Raw genomic sequence first — 21,989 nt, 5'->3', positions numbered from 1 at the left:
ATACCATAACTATTCTAATACCATAACTATTCTATTACCTAACTATTCTATTACCATAACTATTCTATTACCATAACTATTCTATTACCATAACTATTCTATTCTAATACCATAACTATTCTATACCATAACTATTCTAATACCATAACTATTCTAATACCATAACTATTCTATTACCATAACTATTCTAACTATTCTATTACCATAACTATTCTATTCTATTACCATAACTATTCTATTACCATAACTATTCTATTACCATAACTATTCTATTACCATAACTATTCTATTCTATTACCATAACTATTCTAATACCATAACTATTCTAATACATAACTATTCTAATACCATAACTATTCTAATACCATAACTATTCTATTACCATAACTATTCTATTCTATTACCATAACTATTCTAATACCATAACTATTCTAATACCATAACTATTCTAATACCATAACTATTCTAATACCATAACTATTCTATTACCATACTATTCTTTACCATAACTATTCTACCATAAATTCTAATACCATAACTATTCTATTCCATAACTATTCTAATACCATAACTATTCTATTACCATAACTATTCTAACTATTCTAATTACCATAACTATTCTAATACCATAACTATTCTAATACCATAACTATTCTATTACCATAACTATTCTATTACCATAACTATTCTATTACCATAACTATTCATACCATAACTATTCTAATACCATAACTATTCTAACTATTCTAATACCATAACTATTCTATTACCATAACTATTCTATTACCATAACTATTCTATTACCATAACTATTCTAATACCATAACTATTCTATTCTAATACCATAACTATTCTATTACCATAACTATTCTAATACCATAACTATTCTATTCTAATACCTAACTATTCTAATACCATAAACTATTCTAATACCATAACTATTCTATTCTAATACCATAACTATTCTATTACCATAACTATTCTAATACCATAACTATTCTATTACCATAACTATTCTATTCTAATACCATAACTATTCTAATACCATAACTATTCTAATACCATAACTATTCTATTACCATAACTATTCTATTCTAATACCATACTATTCTAATACCATAACTATTCTAATACCATAACTATTCTATTACCATAACTATTCTATTACCATAACTATTCTAATACCATAACTATTCTATTACCATAACTATTCTATTACCATAACTATTCTATTCTAATACCATAACTATTCTATTACCATAACTATTCTAACTATTCTATTCTAATACCATAACTATTCTAATACCATAACTATTCTATTACCATAACTATTCTAACTATTCTATTCTAATACCATAACTATTCTAACTATTCTAATACCATAACTATTCTATTACCATAACTATTCTAACTATTCTATTCTAATACCATAACTATTCTAATACCATAACTATTCTATTACCATAACTATTCTAACTATTCTATTCTAATACCATAACTATTCTAATACCATAACTATTCTAATACCATAACTATTCTAATACCATAACTATTCTATTACCATAACTATTCTAATACCATAACTATTCTATTACCATAACTATTCCTATCTATACCATACTATTCTAATACCATAACTATTCTATTACCAACTTTCTATTACCATAACTATTCTATTACCATAACTATTCTAATACCATACTATTCTATTACCATAACTATTCTATTACCATAACTATTCTAATACCATAACTATTCTAACCATAACTATTCTAACTATTCTATTCTAATACCAAACTATTCTACCATAACTATTCTATTCCATAACTATTCTATTACCATAACTATTCTATTACCCATAACTATTCTATTCTAATACCATAACTATTCTATTACATAACTATCTATACCATAACTATTCCTATTACCATAACTATTCGAATACCATAACTATTCTAATACCATAACTATTCTATTACCATAACTATTCTAATACCATAACTATTCTAACTATTCTATTACCATAACTATTCTAATACCATAACTATTCTATTACCATAACTATTCTATTACCATAACTATTCTAATACCATAACTATTCTAATACCATAACTATTCTATTACCATAACTACTCTAATACCATAACTATTCTATTACCATAACTATTCTAATACCATAACTATTCTAATAGCAGAATATAATAGAATACCATAATTATTATAATAGTACCATACCATAACTATTATATTAGAATACCATAACTATTCAAATAGCAGAATAGGATACAGTACCATTTAAAAAAAAAATGTTTTACCTTTATTTAACTAGGCAAGTCAGTTAAGAACAAATTCTTATTTTCAATGACGGCCGAGGAACAGTGGGTTAACTGCCTTGTTCAGGGGCAGAACGGCAGATTTGTACCTTGTCAGCTCGGGGATTCGAACTTGCAACCTTTCGGTTACTAGCCCAACGCTCTAACCACTAGGCCATCCTGCCGCTCCACAACTAATATATTAGCATAATATAATAGAATACCATAACTATTCTATTAGCATAATAGTATACCATAACTATTCTATCAGCATAATATAATAGATACCATAACTATTATATCAGCATAATAGTATACTATAACTATTCTATTAGCATACTATAATAGGATATCATAACTATTATATTAGCATAATAGTATACTATAACTATTCTATTAGCATAATAGAATACTATAACTATTATATTAGCATAATAGAATACTATAACTATTATATTAGCATAATAGTATACTATAACTATTCTATTAGCATAATAGAATACTATAACTATTATATTAGCATAATAGAATACTATTACTTATTTTAGCATAATAGAATACGTAACTATTATATTCGCATAATAAAATACCGTAACTATTATATTAGCATAATAGAATACCATACTTATTATATTAGTATAATAGAATACCGTAACTATTCTATTAGCATAATATGTTAATACATGTACGTGTGTCGGGCGGGGAAAGGGTTTTGTGTGCATGTATAGTTTGTTGTTGTATTAATGCATTGTGACTCTGGGCCACAGTTGTCTCAGTCAGTACAGAGTGCAGTGGAGAACAACTCTCTAACCATCGAGCCGGTGGCCATGTCAGCTTTACCCATGGTCAAAGCCAACGCCATAGAGTGTGGCGGGCCCAAGTGAGTTATCCCTCAATGTTATTAAAACGTTATCACAACTTTATTATAATGTTTTAAGGTTGTTTTTATTTCAAACATTGGGACTGTTTTCCTCTGAAAATGTAGTCCGTTTCATGTTTTGTTTCCTTGTTGTGATACTTCAGAGTATTGTGATATTGGTCATGACAACAGTAATCACAACTGAACCACACCCATCTGTCTCTCGTTCTCATTCAATTAATATTCATGCTCAAATCAACACAATCTCTCTCTCTCTCCTCTTGGTGACTTTTCACAATTACACCTGTCATCTATAATGAATATCATTATTCATGACTCCATGACAAATTATGCAAACTTGATTGGTCTGACTTTCTATGGATTAGTTTAGTTTTTCTCTTCAAATCTGTTTTGGTTTTTTTGGGGTTTTTCTCTTGAGTCCTAATGAGCTGAATCAATGGGCTACACTGCTAATGTGGTACTGCTTCCCCTCATGCTTGCTAATCAAATGTTGATTGAATTATTTTCCCCAGTGGCTTGAAGGCAGCAGTAGAGACGTAAGTAACTTTAGGAGCGAATCATTTCATTACCTTTTTTCTTTTCCACTAACAACAAACTGTTCTGTGCTCTGTTGTTCACTGTCCTGTATGCTAACCCCTTCCTCTCTCTCATCAGAATGCCCTCCAGCACTCTGTCCTGCCATGCATGTCTTGTTCACTGCCATCATGTCTGTCCTCCCAGTGTGTCTGTAGTCTAACATACACAGGTCTTGTAAGGCATCATGTCTGTAGTCTAACATACACAGGTCTTGTAAGGCATCATGTCTGTAGTCTAACATACACAGGTCTTGTAAGGCATCATGTCTGTAGTCTAACATACACAGGTCTTGTAAGGCATCATGTCTGTAGTCTAATATACACAGGTCTTGTAAGGCATCATGTCTGTAGTCTAACATACACAGGTCTTGTAAGGCATCATGTCTGTAGTCTAATATACACAGGTCTTGTAAGGCATCATGTCTGTAGTCTAACATACACAGGTCTTGTAAGGCATCATGTCTGTAGTCTAACATACACAGGTCTTGTAAGGCATCATGTCTGTAGTCTAACATACACAGGTCTTGTAAGGCATCATGTCTGTAGTCTAACATACACAGGTCTTGTAAGGCATCATGTCTGTCCTCCCAGCTTGTCTGTAGTCTAATATACCTAACATTTCTCAGATGTAACGAACTCCATCTGTGGAGGAAGCGACTCCATATCTGTCCAGTATTCAGCTTTTAAGGCCATTTTATTTGTTCCTTTTCTGATGTTAAACAACTAACAATCATGTTGTCATGTCTTCTACATGTATTGCCGGTTTCCCAGACCCAGGTTAAGCCTAGTCCTGGACGAAAGAACTTGCTCAGTGGAGAATCTCCCTTCAAAGTGCTTTTAAGTACATGTTTAGGCTTAATTTGTGTCCGTGAAACCCGAAGCCGTAGAATTCCATAAATTAGTTGGTGTTTTTAATTTTTTTTCTCTGCCTCTATAACAGGAAGTGTGCGTTGAGCGGCATATCCCGTTCCTGTAAGCACCAAATCAAACTGGGTGACGAAGAGAGTTACTACTATATCTCTCCCTCCAGCAGGGCACGGGTACCTAGCAACCATGTTTGTTGTTTTTTTGAAAAATGTATTTCAAAATGTTTTGAAAATAAAAAGTATGTATTCACTTATCCTCTTCAACATCTATAGACATATAAATATGACTACTTTTTTTGTGTTTATAAATACTTTTATCATGTAGGCCTATGTGAGAGAACTTTTGTTTGGAAGTGTGTGTGTGAGCCATTCCTCAATTCCGCCCCTCTAGATCACAGCCGTGTGTAACTTCTTCACCTATATCCGCTATATTCAGCAGGGCCTGGTTAGACATGATGGTAAGTCTGACGTCCCCCTTCTAAAAGATGGACACAGAGAGATCAACAATAGACCCATTTTAACAGTGAAAAATGACAGTGGCAATAAGTTCTTTGTTATTAATGCAGACATTAAATCTGTCTGGCGTTCTGAAACCATTTCAACACTCATGTCTTTGTCCCCCCCCCCCCCCCCCCCCCCCAGCGGAGCAGATGTTCTGGGAGATGACACGTCTACGGAGGGAGATGACTGTGGCCAAGCTGGGCTTCTACCTCACAGACCAGGAATAGGAGGACAGATGGGAGGAGATGTCACCGTAGACCTAGGTCGTGTTTATTAGGGCACACCGTAGCAAAACGTTTCAAAATGTTGTGCAACGGACAATGAAAATTAGCTGATTTCTTCCTCTTCGTGCCCAGTGAACACGGCCCAGGGCTAGAAGACAGTCACCAATCAACTGTACAGAGAACACAGTACGATTTGAGAGTCAGATCACCTGTACCGGTTTCACACTGTCGGGACAACCCAAACCGAGCTGGGCTGGCTTGGTTTGTCTCGGCTCAGTTCAGTTTGGCTCAGTAGTGTGAAAAGCCCTCAGGAGGACATGCGGGACCCAGAAACCGGATGGAGCCCTCAGGAGAACTATGCTGCTCACTTTTCATTCACACAGTGCCATATATACCCTCCAGTACTGCTGCATTACCCCTAGGTGTTGTCTCCTCTCTCCTTAGAACCACTGTTGTCTCCTCTCTCCTTAGAACCACTGTTGTTTCCTCTCTCCTTAGAACCACTTGTTTCCTCTCTCCTTAGAACCACTTGTCTCCTCTCTCCTTAGAACCACTGTTGTCTCCTCTCTCCTTGAACCACTGTTGTCTCCTCTCTCCTTAGAACCACTGTTGTCTCCTCTCTCCTTAGAACCACTGTTGTCTCCTCTCTCCTTAGAACCACTGTTGTCTCCTCTCTCCTTAGAACCACTGTTGTCTCCTCTCTCCTTAGAACCACTGTTGTCTCCTCTCTCCTTAGAACCACTGTTGTTTCCTCTCTCCTTAGAACCACTGTTGTTTCCTCTCTCCTTAGAACCACTGTTGTTTCCTCTCTCCTTAGAACCACTTGTTTCCTCTCTCCTTAGAACCACTTGTTTCCTCTCTCCTTAGAACCACTTGTCTCCTCTCTCCTTAGAACCACTGTTGTTTCCTCTCTCCTTAGAACCACTGTTGCTTCCTCTCTCCTTAGAACCACTGTTGTCTCCTCTCTCCTTAGAACCACTGTTGTTTCCTCTCTCCTTAGAACCACTGTTGCTTCCTCTCTCCTTAGAACCACTGTTGTCTCCTCTCTCCTTAGAACCACTGTTGTCTCCTCTCTCCTTAGAACCACTGTTGTTTCCTCTCTCCTTAGAACCACTTGTCTCCTCTCTCCGTAGAACCACTGTTGTTTCCTCTCTCTGTAGAACCACTGTTGTCTCCTCTCTCCTTAGAACCACTGTTGTCTCCTCTCTCTTTAGAACCACTGTTGTTTCCTCTCTCCTTAGAACCACTGTTGTTTCCTCTCTCCGTAGAACACTGTTTCCTCTCTCCTTAGAACCACTTGTCTCCTCTCTCCGTAGAACCACTGTTGTCTCCTCTCTCCGTAGAACCATTGCAGCAAACCAGACCACCTCTTACTTTGCCTCAACCTTGATAGATTCTTGCACTACATTGTAAATGCCTTGCATGGCTTATACAGAAAATATATCTGTAGTTAGAATGGGTTATAGAAGGGCAGGGATTCACTCTGCAGATTTCTGAGTGTGGATAAAGAAAATAGCTGCATTTAGGCTGTTTAGTACTAACCAGTTCAGAAATAGTGTGTGCACATGCCGTTACATTCAGGTACTTCAGTTAAATAAAATAAAAAATAAAAAAAATAATCAGATTCACTTTATTTGCCAAGAACATTTACACATACCCAGAATTTGACTTGGTGAATAGGAGCTGCGACTTGCAGTTGCACGGTACCAGAAATAAAAGTCCTGAACATAAAGCCTATTCAGTCTTCTCAAATATCCTCGTCTTCATTCTGGATGCTGTGACAGTTTTAGCAATGACTATCCTAGAAATAGAGGTTACAGTCATTTTGTTATTTAACATAATGGAATGATGGATGATTTAGCAATAAGTTGTTTCTCCCTCTCCCTAACACTCCCAATGTATTCCGTTTTTATATAACTATCTAGTTGGGAAATATAATCGCTTTAAAATGACAGTTGTAGTTGCACTCCTGTAACATGTAATTTCAAATTCTCTACTATTTTGTATAATAATAATAATGTATAAGCCATACATGACCAAATAAGGTGTAGCTTTGCATGGATACATAGCCATATACTGTAGTGTGTACAGGTGTGTACAAAGCTTTGCATGGATACATAGGTATGTACAGGTGTGTACAAAGCTTTGCATGGATACATAGCCATATACTGTTGTGTTTATTAGTCATAGCTTGCATCAAAAGCCTTATCAAACTAAATGAACACTATTCATGTCTGAACGTGCAATATAGTAACTGCTTTCCTCTTAGGCTGCATTTACACAGGCAGCCAGATTCTGATCTTTTGTCCACTAATTGGTCCTGGTATTTATTAGGATCCCCATTAGCCGCTGCAAAAGCATCAGCTACTCTTCCTGGGGTCCACAGGAAACAATACATAGTACAGAAAGAACATTATTAGTCAAGGACTTAAATACATACATTTAAAAACTTCACACACAGCCTTCATATGAGTACATAACACGCAGTATCTAGGTCTAATGCATAGTACAGTGCAGATTACAATATAAGATATATCAAAATGTCTGTCTCTTCACAGTCCCTGTCATTCCATAAGGTGTTCTTCTGTCTGGTTTTATTGCTAGCTTGAGTTACCTGGGTGACAGAGAGTTCCATGTAGTCATGGTTCTATTTAATACTGTGTGTTTCCCAGCCACTGTTCTGTACCTGGGGACTGTGAAGACACCTCTGGTGGCATGTGTTGTGTTGTACCGATGAGTGTCCGAACTGTGTGCCAACTGTTTGAACAGACAGTTTGGTACCTTCAACACCTCGCACAAAGACCAATAGGGATGCAGTCAATCTCTCCTCAACTTTGAGCCAGGAGAGACTGACACTTTGATAGAGCAACTCCCTATCATGTACAGATCTCTTTCCATTTTATCAATCAGAGTATATGTTTTGACCATGACAGCTTCCTATCTAGGGTTACACTCAGCAGTTTAGTCTCCTCAACTTGCTCAATAGCCACATTATTCAATAAAAGATCGAAACAAGGTTTAGCGTTGATTGGGTAATTTGTCCGAAAAATGATGCTTTTAGTTTTTGCGTTATTTCGCACCAGCCTATTGCTAGTTACCCATTCTATAACTGACTGGAGCACTATGTTAAGTGTCTGTTATTTATTTTACTGTTGCAGTCGACTTGTATACTGTTGAGTTGTCAGCGTACATAGAAACAAAGGCTTTATTCAAGGTCAGTGGAGGGTCATTTGTAAAAACAGAAATCAATAATGACCCTAACCGGCTGCCCTGCGGTACACCACACTCAACTGAATGTGCATGAGAGAGGCTTCCATAAATGAAAACCCCTCTGTGTTCTATTAGATAGTTAACTCTCAATCCATAATAAGGCAGAGGATGGAAATCCATAACACAAGTTTTTTCAGCAAAAGGTTATGATCAATGACATCAAAAGCTGCACTGAAGTCTAACAAAACAACTCCCACAATCTTCTTATCAATTTCTTTCAGCCAATCATCAGTCATTTGTGTCAGTGCAGAACATGCTAAAAGCTCAGAAAAATCTGATATGAAAAGATCTGATGTGAAAAGATCTGATCAAAAGACCAATTAGTGAAAAACATATCAGAATTGGGCTGCCTATATAAACGCAGCCTTAGGGCCCGATTCAAATCAGATCCACTTTAGCCGACATCTGCATAGCTGATATTTTGACAGTGTCGGAGGTGGAACAACTGCGTTAACCTGTTGAGGACAGATGTTCCGCTAGCGGAACCCCGTTCCGCCTGCGGAACCCCTAGCCAACAGCCAATGGCATCGCACGGCGCGAAATACAAAACCAACTAAAATACCACAATTCAATTTTCTCAAACAATCAACTATTTTACACCATTTTAAAGATAGGACTCTCGTTAATCTAACCACATTGTCCGATTTCAAAAAGGCTTTACAGCGAAATCAAAACATTAGATTATGTTAGGAGAGTACATAGACACAAATAATCACACAGCCATTTTCCAAGCAAGCATATATGTCACATAAACCCAAACCACAGCTAAATGCAGCACTAACCTTTGATGATCTTCATCAGATGACACTCCTGGGACATTATGTTATACAATACATGCATGTTTTGTTCAATCAAGTTCATATTTATATCAAAAACCAGCTTTTTACATTAGCATGTGATGTTCAGAACTAGCATACCCACCGAAAACTTCTGGTGAATTTACTGAATTACTCATGATAAACGTAGATATAGATACAGAACTCCTTTATGCAATCGCGGTGTCAGATTTTAAAATAGCTTTTCAGTGAAAGCACATTTTGCAATATTCTGAGTACATAGCTCGGCCATCACGGCTAGCTATTTTGACACCCACCAAGTTTGGGGCTCACTAAACTCAGAATTACTATTAGAAAGGTGGAACAACTGCGTTAAGAGCTGTGAAATCAACAAGCAGCTCCCAGCATTATACCTAAAGTGGACATTGTCATTGGCTGCATAGAGTCTCATTAAGAGAAATCCCATGTTTACAACTTCGAACACTGGAATGTGATCTACACGTCATTATTTTGTTTAATGATTTTTCAATTTGAGCGTCATTATTTCTATATAGCCTATACTTTCTCGTTCTGAACTTGGTGGTGGGTGTGGCTTCGACAGCTCTAAACGCAGTTCCATCTCCGACCGCCAAAACAGCGGCGATGCGGACGTTGGCTAAACGCTTGATCAAAAAACAAATAACATTTTTAATTGGGTCACATACGTGTTTAGCAGATGTTATTGCGGGTCTAGCGAAAAGGCTCGATCTGATTGGTTGAGAGAGTCATGTTATGAGCTCGTAATCTTTGTCATATCACGGCAACATAACAACCAGTATGATCGTATTCTCCAAGAGTCACACGGTCACGCTGTAGAATGATAGTAAATATATAGTGACCAGTGAGTTGTGTCTGGTCTAGTCTGCTGTCTCTGTTATAGTCTCTTGAATCTGCAATGATTAGTCATGGCAAATGATATATGCTCAAATCATGTTTAAAAAAAAAAGTTTAAAAAAGTAATGTAGATGTATCATAGAAATGAAGGTCTCTATTCAATCCGTATTGCTGAAGTTCAGCGTTACAGTGTGATTTAAATGTAAAGACAATGTTCCCGCGATAGTGGAGACTGCTGTTATGTTAACATTTCTATCACGTGATCTGGAACGCTACAGAGATCTGGAACGCTTCAGCGATCTGGAACGCTTCAGCGATCTGGAACGCTACAGAGATCTGGAACGCTTCAGCGATCTGGAACGCTACAGAGATCTGGAACGCTTCAGAGATCTGGAACGCTACAGAGATCTGGAACGCTTCAGAGATCTGGAACGCTTCAGCGATCTGGAACGCTACAGAGATCTGGAACGCTTCAGAGATCTGGAACGCTTCAGAGATCGAGACCTGAGTTCTATTTGTATGTGAAAATACCATGTGATGCATTTGCTTCCATTGCCTGCATTTTTTTAGGGTGCCTTGCTTGCCCACTTTGCACAAATTAAAAAGTATGGCTTAGTGCTGAGCGATTAGTGCTTTTTGAGGTCGGTTTGGTGTCCGTTCGATTATTTAAAAAATAATCACTGTTTTCGAATTCGATATCTTTTTACATTAAATGCACTATGCATTATGTGGGTTGAATGCTGTAACACAATTACTTTACCTTTAATAAAATATTTCAGTTATTGTGTACATTACATTTGATGACTTATTTAATTCCAAGTCATCATCTCATCTCAATATGCCCTCATGATCATGCATTCTTTTGTCTCTTCTGTAGCAGGCATAAAATATACACAGAACGGACAAGTAGGTGTGCAATGGATTATGGTCATTGTAGTTAATTACCACGTTTTCTGCGATAAACTATGAAGAATATTGGCCTGCTGGAAACTACAACTCCCTACTACATCGCAGAGTTCAGCCTGGATCTGTTTTTAATCTCTAGAGAAACTGTTCAAGGTGTGCATTGAGCTCACAGGAAAATAAATCATTGAACCAACATCTGTCAATTAGTTGTTTATAAAATGAAAAATAACCGAAATGCCAGTTAATCGCTCAGCATTAGTGTGGCTTTAACCCACAGAAGCCCTGCCTGAAGTAGCCTACAAATCATGTACTGTGGAATCCTTCCAGTAAAGAGACATATTTGACCTCAGGGCCCAGGCAGGTCACTAGATTTAGGTTGTTACGAAGAAGTGGATGGTTAGTTACCCTCTAATACAAAAAGCCTCCAGTCAACTCCCTCCCACACCCACAGTTGTTGCTAAACAGGTTTGAAGGGAGGGGAATATGGCACAGAGATCCAAGAACATACTGGTAATCATAAATGTGGCCGACGGCATTCCAGACTGACTACATTGCAGTTGCCTGACTGATCATATGATATAGCAGTTTGACACGCAAACCATTAAATGCTGCCTATAGTCGGCCTGGAATGCGACCTGTCACTCTCAGAATGGCATTACTGGTCAGGAAAGCTATCATAGGTACCGAACGGGGACATGCGTTTCAAGATTTTGAACAAGTGTTCCGGACTAGTGTTTCTTCCCGGATACTAACTGGTTTAAATACCTGAGCCGACAAGGTGAAAAATCCGTCGACGTGTCCTTGAGCAAGGCACTTAACCCTAATTTGCTCCAGGGGTGCCGTACTACTATGGCTGACCCTGTAAAACAACACATTTCACTGAACCTATCCGGTGTATGTGACGACAAAACATATATATATATATTTTTAAACTGTAATGCCCTTTAATGCTGTTAGCTTGTTCATGTTTATGAGCTTCAAACACGTTGACTAGAACAGACAAATACACTGATATCCAAGTATTTGGACTGTGACACATGTTGTTTTGTTTTGGCTCTGTACTCCAGCAATTTGGATTTCAAAGCTGACAGTGCCGACTGGCAGCTTTAATTTGAGGGAATTTTCAGGTAAACCGTTTAGGAATTACAGCACTTTTTGTACATTTAACTTTTAGGCAACCAAAAGTATTTAGACAAATTCACTTATGTGTATTAAAGTAGTGAAAAGTTTAGTATTTGGTCCCATATTCCTATCACACAATAACAACATCAAGCTTGTATAGTTTAGTATTTGGTCCCATATTCCTATCACACAATAACAACATCAAGCTTGTATAGTTTAGTATTTGGTCCCATATTCCTATCACACAATAACAACATCAAGCTTGTATAGTTTAGTATTTGGTCCCATATTCCTATCACACAATAACAACATCAAGCTTGTATAGTTTAGTATTTGGTCCCATATTCCTATCACACAATAACAACATCAAGCTTGTATAGTTTAGTATTTGGTCCCATATTCCTATCACACAATAACAACATCAAGCTTGTATAGTTTAGTATTTGGTCCCATATTCCTATCACACAATAACAACATCAAGCTTGTATAGTTTAGTATTTGGTCCCATATTCCTATCACACAATAACAACATCAAGCTTGTATAGTTTAGTATTTGGTCCCATATTCCTATCACACAATAACAACATCAAGCTTGTATAGTTTAGTATTTGGTCCCATATTCCTATCACACAATAACAACATCAAGCTTGTATAGTTTAGTATTTGGTCCCATATTCCTATCACACAATAACAACATCAAGCTTGTATAGTTTAGTATTTGGTCCCATATTCCTATCACACAATAACAACATCAAGCTTGTATAGTTTAGTATTTGGTCCCATATTCCTATCACACAATAACAACATCAAGCTTGTATAGTTTAGTATTTGGTCCCATATTCCTATCACACAATAACAACATCAAGCTTGTAACTTAAACTTGTTGGATGCATTTGCTGTTTGTTTTGGTTGTGTTTCAGAATTTTTTTTGTGGCCAATAGAAATGAATGGCAAATAATGTATTGCGTCGTTTTATGTCACTAAACAGAAATACAACAACAAAAATTGTCACTGTCCAAATACTGTACGGCGGGACATATGCACCAAATACAGTGAATTACTTTCTACACTTTGAGTCAGACCTTTGAGGTTTTATATATAATGTGACTGTGGTCTAAAATGAGGTTACAATTCAGTTATTTCTTATTTCCAGGTTATTATCTAACAAATAATCTGAAGTTACGTTTTAATATCAACACATTCAAGTGCATACTTTTGGGATATATGTCACATTTTTAAAACAAAATACTAAAATGTAATGAAATATGTAAGGACTATATTTCCAGAGGTGTCGCTTGGTTATCTGTCCCTCTTACAGCAACCACTGTTTATTGGTTCTGTTTATCGGTTCTGTTTATCGGTTCTGTTTATCGGTTCTGTTTATTGGTTCTGGCTTCTTTGGAAAATACCTGCAAGAATAAAAAAAGAAAAGATATATACAGTTTTTGAAATGTTACATAACATTTGTTAAGCAACATCTACCAGGGTTGGGGTCAGTATTTATACTTTTCAATGAATGAAATAAGACATAGTATTTCAGTTTACTTCCTGAATTGACAAGGACATTATGAAATTGACCCCAACCCTGATACATTACAATGACCGTTATCACCTGGACATCATTATAATGACGTACCTTCTACAACAGGCCAGTATGCCCAACATGATGGCCACACCACCAACCACAGCTATTACTGCAGAGATCACTGAGACTGCAGACAGGGAGGACAGGTCCAGGTCTGGAACACACCACAGACAGACAGAGGAACACTTGTTCAATATGTTTATTAAGGACTCTATTCAATCTGTAGTACTAAAGTGTTACCAAATATAAAAGGTCATTTCTGAAGGTCAGACACATTAGTATTGATTAACGTCTGATGATCAGACACATTAGTATTGATTAACGTCTGATGGTCAGACACATTAGTATTGATTAACGTCTGATGATCAGACACATTAGTATTGATTAACGTCTGATGGTCAGACACATTAGTATTGATTAACGTCTGATGATCAGACACAGTATTGATTAACGTCTGATGGTCAGACACATTAGTATTGATTAACGTCTGATGGTCAGACACATTAGTATTGATTAACGTCTGATGGTCAGACACATTAGTATTGATTAACGTCTGATGGTCAGAGACATCAGTATTGATTAACGTCTGATGGTCAGACACATTAGTATTGATTAACGTCTGATGGTCAGACACATCAGTATTGATTAACATCTGATGGTCAGACACATTAGTATTGATTAACGTCTGATGGTCAGACACATTAGTATTGATTAACGTCTGATGGTCAGACACATTAGTATTGATTAACGTCTGATGGTCAGACACATTAGTATTGATTAACGTCTGATGGTCAGAGACATTAGTATTGATTAACGTCTGATGGTCAGACACATTAGTATTGATTAACGTCTGATGGTCAGACACATTAGTATTGATTAACGTCTGATGGTCAGACACATTAGTATTGATTAACGTCTGATGGTCAGACACATTAGTATTGATTAACGTCTGATGGTCAGACACATTAGTATTGATTAACGTCTGATGGTCAGACACATTAGTATTGATTAACGTCTGATGGTCAGACACATTAGTATTGATTAACGTCTGATGGTCAGACACATCAGTATTGATTAACGTCTGATGGTCAGACACATTAGTATTGATTAACGTCTGATGGTCAGACACATTAGTATTGATTAACGTCTGATGGTCAGACACATTAGTATTGATTAACGTCTGATGGTCAGACACATTAGTATTGATTAACGTCTGATGGTCAGACACATTAGTATTGATTAACGTCTGATGGTCAGACACATTAGTATTGATTAACGTCTGATGGTCAGACACATCAGTATTGATTAACGTCTGATGGTCAGACACATTAGTATTGATTAACGTCTGATGGTCAGAGACATTAGTATTGATTAACGTCTGACGGTCAGACACATTAGTATTGATTAACGTCTGATGGTCAGACACATTAGTATTGATTAACGTCTGATGGTCAGACACATCAGTATTGATTAACGTCTGATGGTCAGACACATTAGTATTGATTAACGTCTGATGGTCAGACACATTAGTATTGATTAACGTCTGATGATCAGACACATTAGTATTGATTAACGTCTGATGGTCAGACACATTAGTATTGATTAACGTCTGATGATCAGACACATTAGTATTGATTAACGTCTGATGATCAGACACATTAGTATTGATTAACGTCTGATGGTCAGACACATTAGTATTGATTAACGTCTGATGGTCAGACACATTAGTATTGATTAACGTCTGATGGTCAGACACATTAGTATTGATTAACGTCTGATGGTCAGACACATCAGTATTGATTAACGTCTGATGGTCAGACACATTAGTATTGATTAACGTCTGATGGTCAGACACATTAGTATTGATTAACGTCTGATGGTCAGACACATTAGTATTGATTAACGTCTGATGGTCAGACACATTAGTATTGATTAACGTCTGATGATCAGACACATTAGTATTGATTAACGTCTGATGGTCAGACACAGTATTGATTAACGTCTGATGATCAGACACATTAGTATTGATTAACGTCTGATGGTCAGACACATTAGTATTGATTAACGTCTGATGGTCAGACACATTAGTATTGATTAACGTCTGATGGTCAGACACATTAGTATTGATTAACGTCTGATGGTCAGACACATTAGTATTGATTAACGTCTGATGGTCAGACACATTAGTATTGATTAACGTCTGATGGTCAGACACATTAGTATTGATTAACGTCTGATGGTCAGAGACATTAGTATTGATTAACGTCTGATGGTCAGACACATTAGTATTGATTAACGTCTGATGGTCAGACACATTAGTATTGATTAACGTCTGATGGTCAGACACATTAGTATTGATTAACGTCTGATGGTCAGACACATTAGTATTGATTACGTCTGATGGTCAGACACATTAGTATTGATTAACGTCTGATGGTCAGACACATTAGTATTGATTAACGTCTGATGATCAGACACATTAGTATTGATTAACGTCTGATGGTCAGACACATTAGTATTGATTAACGTCTGATGATCAGACACATTAGTATTGATTAACGTCTGATGATCAGACACATTAGTATTGATTAACGTCTGATGGTCAGACACATTAGTATTGATTAACGTCTGATGGTCAGACACATTAGTATTGATTAACGTCTGATGGTCAGACACATTAGTATTGATTAACGTCTGATGGTCAGACACATCAGTATTGATTAACGTCTGATGGTCAGACACATTAGTATTGATTAACGTCTGATGGTCAGACACATTAGTATTGATTAACGTCTGATGGTCAGACACATTAGTATTGATTAACGTCTGATGATCAGACACATTAGTATTGATTAACGTCTGATGGTCAGACACAGTATTGATTAACGTCTGATGATCAGACACAGTATTGATTAACGTCTGATGATCAGACACATTAGTATTGATTAACGTCTGATGGTCAGACACATTAGTATTGATTAACGTCTGATGGTCAGACACATTAGTATTGATTAACGTCTGATGGTCAGACACATTAGTATTGATTAACGTCTGATGGTCAGACACATTATTGATACTCTGATGTAGTATTGATTACGTCTGATGGTCAGACACATTAGTATTGATTAACGTCTGATGGTCAGACACATTAGTATTGATTAACGTCTGATGGTCAGACACATTAGTATTGATTAACGTCTGATGGTCAGACACATTAGTATTGATTAACGTCTGATGGTCAGACACATTAGTATTGATTAACATCTGATGATCAGACACATTAGTGTTGATTAACGTCTGATGATCAGACACATTAGTATTGATTAACGCCTGATGGTCAGACACATTAGTATTGATTAACGTCTGATGATCAGACACATTAGTATTGATTAACATCTGATGGTCAGACACATTAGTATTGATTAACGTCTGATGATCAGACACATTAGTATTGATTAACGCCTGATGGTCAGACACATTAGTATTGATTAACGTCTGATGATCAGACACATTAGTATTGATTAACGTCTGATGATCAGACACATTAGAAGATGTATAGAATCTATAGAAGATGTATAGAATGTACAGAAGACAGAATGTATAGAAGATATATAGAAGATATGTTGAATCTATAGAAGATGTGTAGAATGTACAAAAGACAGAATGTACAGAAGATGTACAGAATGTGTAGATGATGTATAGAATGTAAAGTTGTATAGAATATGTAAAAATGTATAGAATGTATAGAAGATGTATAGAATGTACAGAATATGTATAGAATATAGAAGATGTATAGAATGTACAGAATATGTATAGAATATAGAAGATGTATAGAATGTACAGATGTATAGAATGTACATATTTATAGAAGACGTGTAGAATGTACAGAAGACGTATAGAATATGTATAGCATGTATAGATCTATAGAATGTACAGAAGATGTATAGAATGCATAGAATATGTATAGATGTATAGAAGATGTATAGAATGTATAGAAAGAATAGAATATATAGAATGTATAGAAGATGTGTAGAATGTACAGAAAATGTATAGATGTAAAGAAGATGTATAGAAGGTATATGTATAGATGTATATAATTTATAGAAGATGTATAGAATGTATATAATTTATAGAAGATGTATAGAATGTAAATAAATTCATAGAATGTATAAATGTATAGAATGTATAGATGCATAGATGCATAGACTGTATAGAATGTACAGAAGATGTATATAATGTGTATAGAAGACGTATAGAATATGTATAGAATGTATAGATGTATAGAAGGTATATATGTATAGATGTATAGATGGTATATATGTATAGATGTATAGAAGGTATAGATGTATAGATGTATATAATTTATAGAAGATGTATAGAATGTATATAATTTATAGAAGATGTATAGAATGTAAATAAATTCATAGAATGTATAAATGTATAGAATGTATAGATGCATAGATGCATAGACTGTATAGAATGTACAGAAGATGTATATAATGTGTATAGAAGATGTATAGAATATGTATAGAATGTATAGATGTATAGATATATAGAATGCATAGAAGATGTATAGAATGTATAGACGATATATAGAATATATAGAAGATGTGTAGAATGTACAGAAAATGTATAGATGTAAAGAAGATGTATAGAAGGTATATGTATAGATGTATAGAAGGTATAGAAGGTATAGATGTATAGATGTATAGAAGGTATATATGTATAGATGTATAGAAGGTATATGTATAGATGTATAGAAGGTATAGATGTATAGATGTATAGAAGGTATATATGTATAGATGTATAGAAGGTATATATGTATAGATGTATAGAAGGTATAGATGTATAGATGTATAGAAGGTATATATGTATAGATGGTATATATGTATAGATGTATAGAAGGTATATATGTATAGATGTATAGAAGGTATATATGTATAGATGTATAGAAGGTATATATGTATAGATGTATAGATGGTATATATGTATAGAAGGTATATATGTATAGATGTATAGAAGGTATATATGTATAGATGTATAGAAGGTATAGATGTATAGAAGGTATATATGTATAGATGTATAGAAGGTATATATGTATAGATGTAATATATGTATAGATGTATAGATGGTATATATGTATAGATGTATAGAAGGTATATATGTATAGATGTATAGATGGTATATATGTATAGATGTATAGAAGGTATAGATGTATAGATGTATATAATTTATAGAAGATGTATAGAAGGTATATAAATGCATCGAATGTATAGAAGATGTATAGATGCATAGAATGTATAGATGTATAGATGCATAGAAGGTATAAAATGTATAGATGTATATTATGTATAAAATGTATAGATGTGTAGAATGTACAGATGTATAGATGTATATAATGTATAGATGTGTAGAATGTATAGAATATATAGAATGTATAGGTGCATAGATGTATTGAATGTATAGCTGTATTGAATGCATAGAATGCATAGAATGTATAGATGCATAGAATGTATAGATGCATAGAATGTATAGATGCATAGAATGTGTAGATGTATAGATGCATAGAATGTGTAGATGTATAGATGTATAGAATGTGTAGATGTATAGAATGTATAGAATGTGTAGATGTATAGAATGTCTACCTGTACACATGTATGACCCAGGTGTGTTGAGGCAGTCCATGTTTTGGGGGCACGGTGTTGGCTGATCGGCACACTCATCGACATCTACAGCAAATCAGTCAGAATACAAAACTAAAGACATGCACGTCGACTGTAGTGCCTTAATTAAAATCTCTCTCTCACACACACACACACACACACCCAAGCCCACTCCCTACCGTGGCAGGTTGGGGGAGCAGGGCTCCATTGATAGCTGTTGGGGTCACAGGTCACAGAGGATGGACCAATCAGCTGATAGCCTGGACCACACTGGTAGTAGATGATGGAGTCACAGAGCAGAGAGAAGCCTGTCTGTAACCTGGGGACTGGACCACAGCTGGGATCTGAGACGGAGGAGGTGGGGAGGGAGGAGGAGGAAGGGGGGAGTAAGTACAGTGATAACCTAATGATGAGGTCACAGTAGAGAGAAGCCTGTCTGTAACCTGGGGACTGGACCACAGCTGAGGAGGTCAGATGAAAGTCAACAGCCTGTTGGAGAGGAGCGACCTGAGCAAGGCTCTGCACAGAATCCCTGATCTACTAAATACACTTATCTTGCATACCATATTAGTTGCTAGATTTCTTTACTGACTCCATGTCCAATCTCTATCCTTTCCCTCCCTCTTTCTCTACCTGTGTCCGGTTCCATCCAGACAGAGAGGTTAAGGTGAGACTGAGAGGTTAAGGTGAGGGATGAGGGTTAGGAGAACAGCACCTGTGTCAGGTTCCTTCCAGGCAGAGAGGTTAAGGTGAGGGATGAGGGGGTGGCTGCAGGCCAGCATGTCCTCTGGGCTGACCGTACGGCTGAATGGGTCGGAGGGAACGCGTGTGATGTGCGTGTTGTCACAGATGATACGGGACAGGGACACGGTGTGAAGCTGAGCTCTCTGGGTGCTGGTGAACACAGCCTCTCTCTCCCACCAGAACCTGACAGAGTGGGAGAGGTTGCTGGGTAGGCAGACATACTGTAGGGCCGATTCAAACAGACACATTGGGTGGGCAGCATCTCAGACATACACTGAGTGTTCAAAACATTAGTAACACCTTCCCAATATTGAGTTGCACTCCCTTTTTAACTCTCAGAACAGCATCAATTCGCTGTGGAAAGCATTCCACAGGGATGCTGGCCCATGTTGACTACAATGCTTCCCACATTTGTGTCAAGTTGGCTTGGTGGACCACACATGGGAAACTGTTGAGCGTGAAAAACCCAGCAGCGTTGCAGTTCTTGACACTCAAACCGGTGCGCCTGGCACCTACTACCATACCACGTTCAAAGGAACTTAAATATTTTGTCTTGTCCATTCACCCTCTGAATGGCACACATTCACAATCCATGTCTCAACTGTCTCAAGGCTTAAAAGTCCTTCTTTAACCTGTCTCCTTCCCTTCATCTACACTGATTGAAGTGGATTTAATTAACAAGTGACATCAATAAGGGATCATAACTTTCACCTGGTCAGTCTGTCATGGAAAGAGCAGGTGTTATTAAAGTTTTGCCCACTAAGTGTAGATGGTCATGAGATACATGTATTTTTGGAAATGATCAATATACAATATATTAATTCAAACAATTTATATTGCAAACCAGTCTAAGCCCAGGACTCAATCCGGTCTGTGGATGATCTGCGTTGTAGCGCGGGTCACATTTAAAGGTAATTTCCGATTGACTCGGCATTTACTTAGAATGTGATCTCTGCGACCGCGGTAACAATGCCTTTAAATGGTGCATAGCCAAAAAGGGTCGATCGGATTGAATTCCAGCCTAATTGTTATTACATGTGTTTGTGTTTCACAACCTTGTAACACCTTAACATTGTTTTGAAAGTGTTGCTGTGTGCAGAGGGTCCCTGGTTCGAGCCCAGCTTGGGGTTAGAACAGGGACAGAAGCCTTACTGTTACACAATAGAGGGGAACACCATCTCATCTCACCTGTCTCCGTCTCTCAGTGCTCTGAACTGCTTGGCCAGCAGACAGGCCAGGAGGGGTCCCACTCGGCCCCCAGGTAGAGGAGGCTCTGAGATGGCCCCCACCCATACGTCAATGTTCTGGGATGTCCCGTACAACAACAGGAACTTCTCAGCCAGACCAGGGTTACCCAGGATACCTGGCAGGCCAGAGGTCAGACGAACGTGATGGAAATACGTTGGAACACGTTTTTTGTTGTCCTATATTGTCCTTCATGGTGTTGAATGTAGTATGGTGTATTGTATACACTCATGTGTTTGGAATTAGGAGGACCACAATGAAAACAAGAGCGGTACATACAATTATGAAAGCAAGAATGTATTTTTTATAAGGATCAAATATTCTGTTTATCTATCTACCTGCAAGGTCAGAGGTGGTGTTGGGAACAGAGAGGCCACAGAGCCCACGCCACGAGCTGTAACCTGGTAGAGCAGGAAGTAGGGGAAGGAGAGATTGATGGAGGGATAC

At 36.8% G+C, this 21,989-nt stretch overlaps 2 protein-coding genes across 6 annotated transcripts in view; one reads left to right on the top strand and one right to left on the bottom strand.

Moving 5' to 3' along the window:
- rab3il1 (RAB3A interacting protein (rabin3)-like 1) overlaps positions 1–8,373 on the top strand; it is a 42,514-nt gene extending 34,141 nt beyond the window's left edge. For 3 of the 5 annotated variants that reach the window (XM_029751876.1, XM_029751875.1, XM_029751879.1), the window contains 5 exons: positions 3,080–3,192; positions 3,705–3,728; positions 4,708–4,807; positions 5,025–5,091; positions 5,276–8,373. In XM_029751876.1, coding sequence (XP_029607736.1) covers positions 3,080–3,192; positions 3,705–3,728; positions 4,708–4,807; positions 5,025–5,091; positions 5,276–5,361 — 390 coding nt within the window. In that variant the 3' untranslated portion in view covers positions 5,362–8,373. The remainder of the gene's footprint in view (positions 1–3,079; positions 3,193–3,704; positions 3,729–4,707; positions 4,808–5,024; positions 5,092–5,275) is intronic. The other 2 variants (XR_003878016.1, XM_029751878.1) reach the window with 2 other exon arrangements.
- Positions 8,374–12,115: 3,742 nt separating this feature from the next.
- epx (eosinophil peroxidase) overlaps positions 12,116–21,989 on the bottom strand; it is a 30,744-nt gene continuing 20,870 nt past the window's right edge. Inside the window, exons 11-17 of the mRNA XM_029751874.1 lie at positions 21,881–21,943; positions 21,486–21,660; positions 20,269–20,480; positions 19,733–19,897; positions 19,536–19,619; positions 13,942–14,044; positions 12,116–13,714 (exon numbers count right to left, since the gene is read on the bottom strand). Coding sequence (XP_029607734.1) covers positions 13,660–13,714; positions 13,942–14,044; positions 19,536–19,619; positions 19,733–19,897; positions 20,269–20,480; positions 21,486–21,660; positions 21,881–21,943 — 857 coding nt within the window. The 3' untranslated portion in view covers positions 12,116–13,659. The remainder of the gene's footprint in view (positions 13,715–13,941; positions 14,045–19,535; positions 19,620–19,732; positions 19,898–20,268; positions 20,481–21,485; positions 21,661–21,880; positions 21,944–21,989) is intronic.

The sequence above is a fragment of the Salmo trutta genome, chromosome 4 (assembly GCF_901001165.1).
Source record: "Salmo trutta chromosome 4, fSalTru1.1, whole genome shotgun sequence".
Lineage (NCBI taxonomy): Eukaryota > Metazoa > Chordata > Actinopteri > Salmoniformes > Salmonidae > Salmo > Salmo trutta.
The sequence above is the reverse complement of the archived record's forward strand: the minus strand, read 5'-3'. Positions and strand labels throughout refer to the sequence as shown.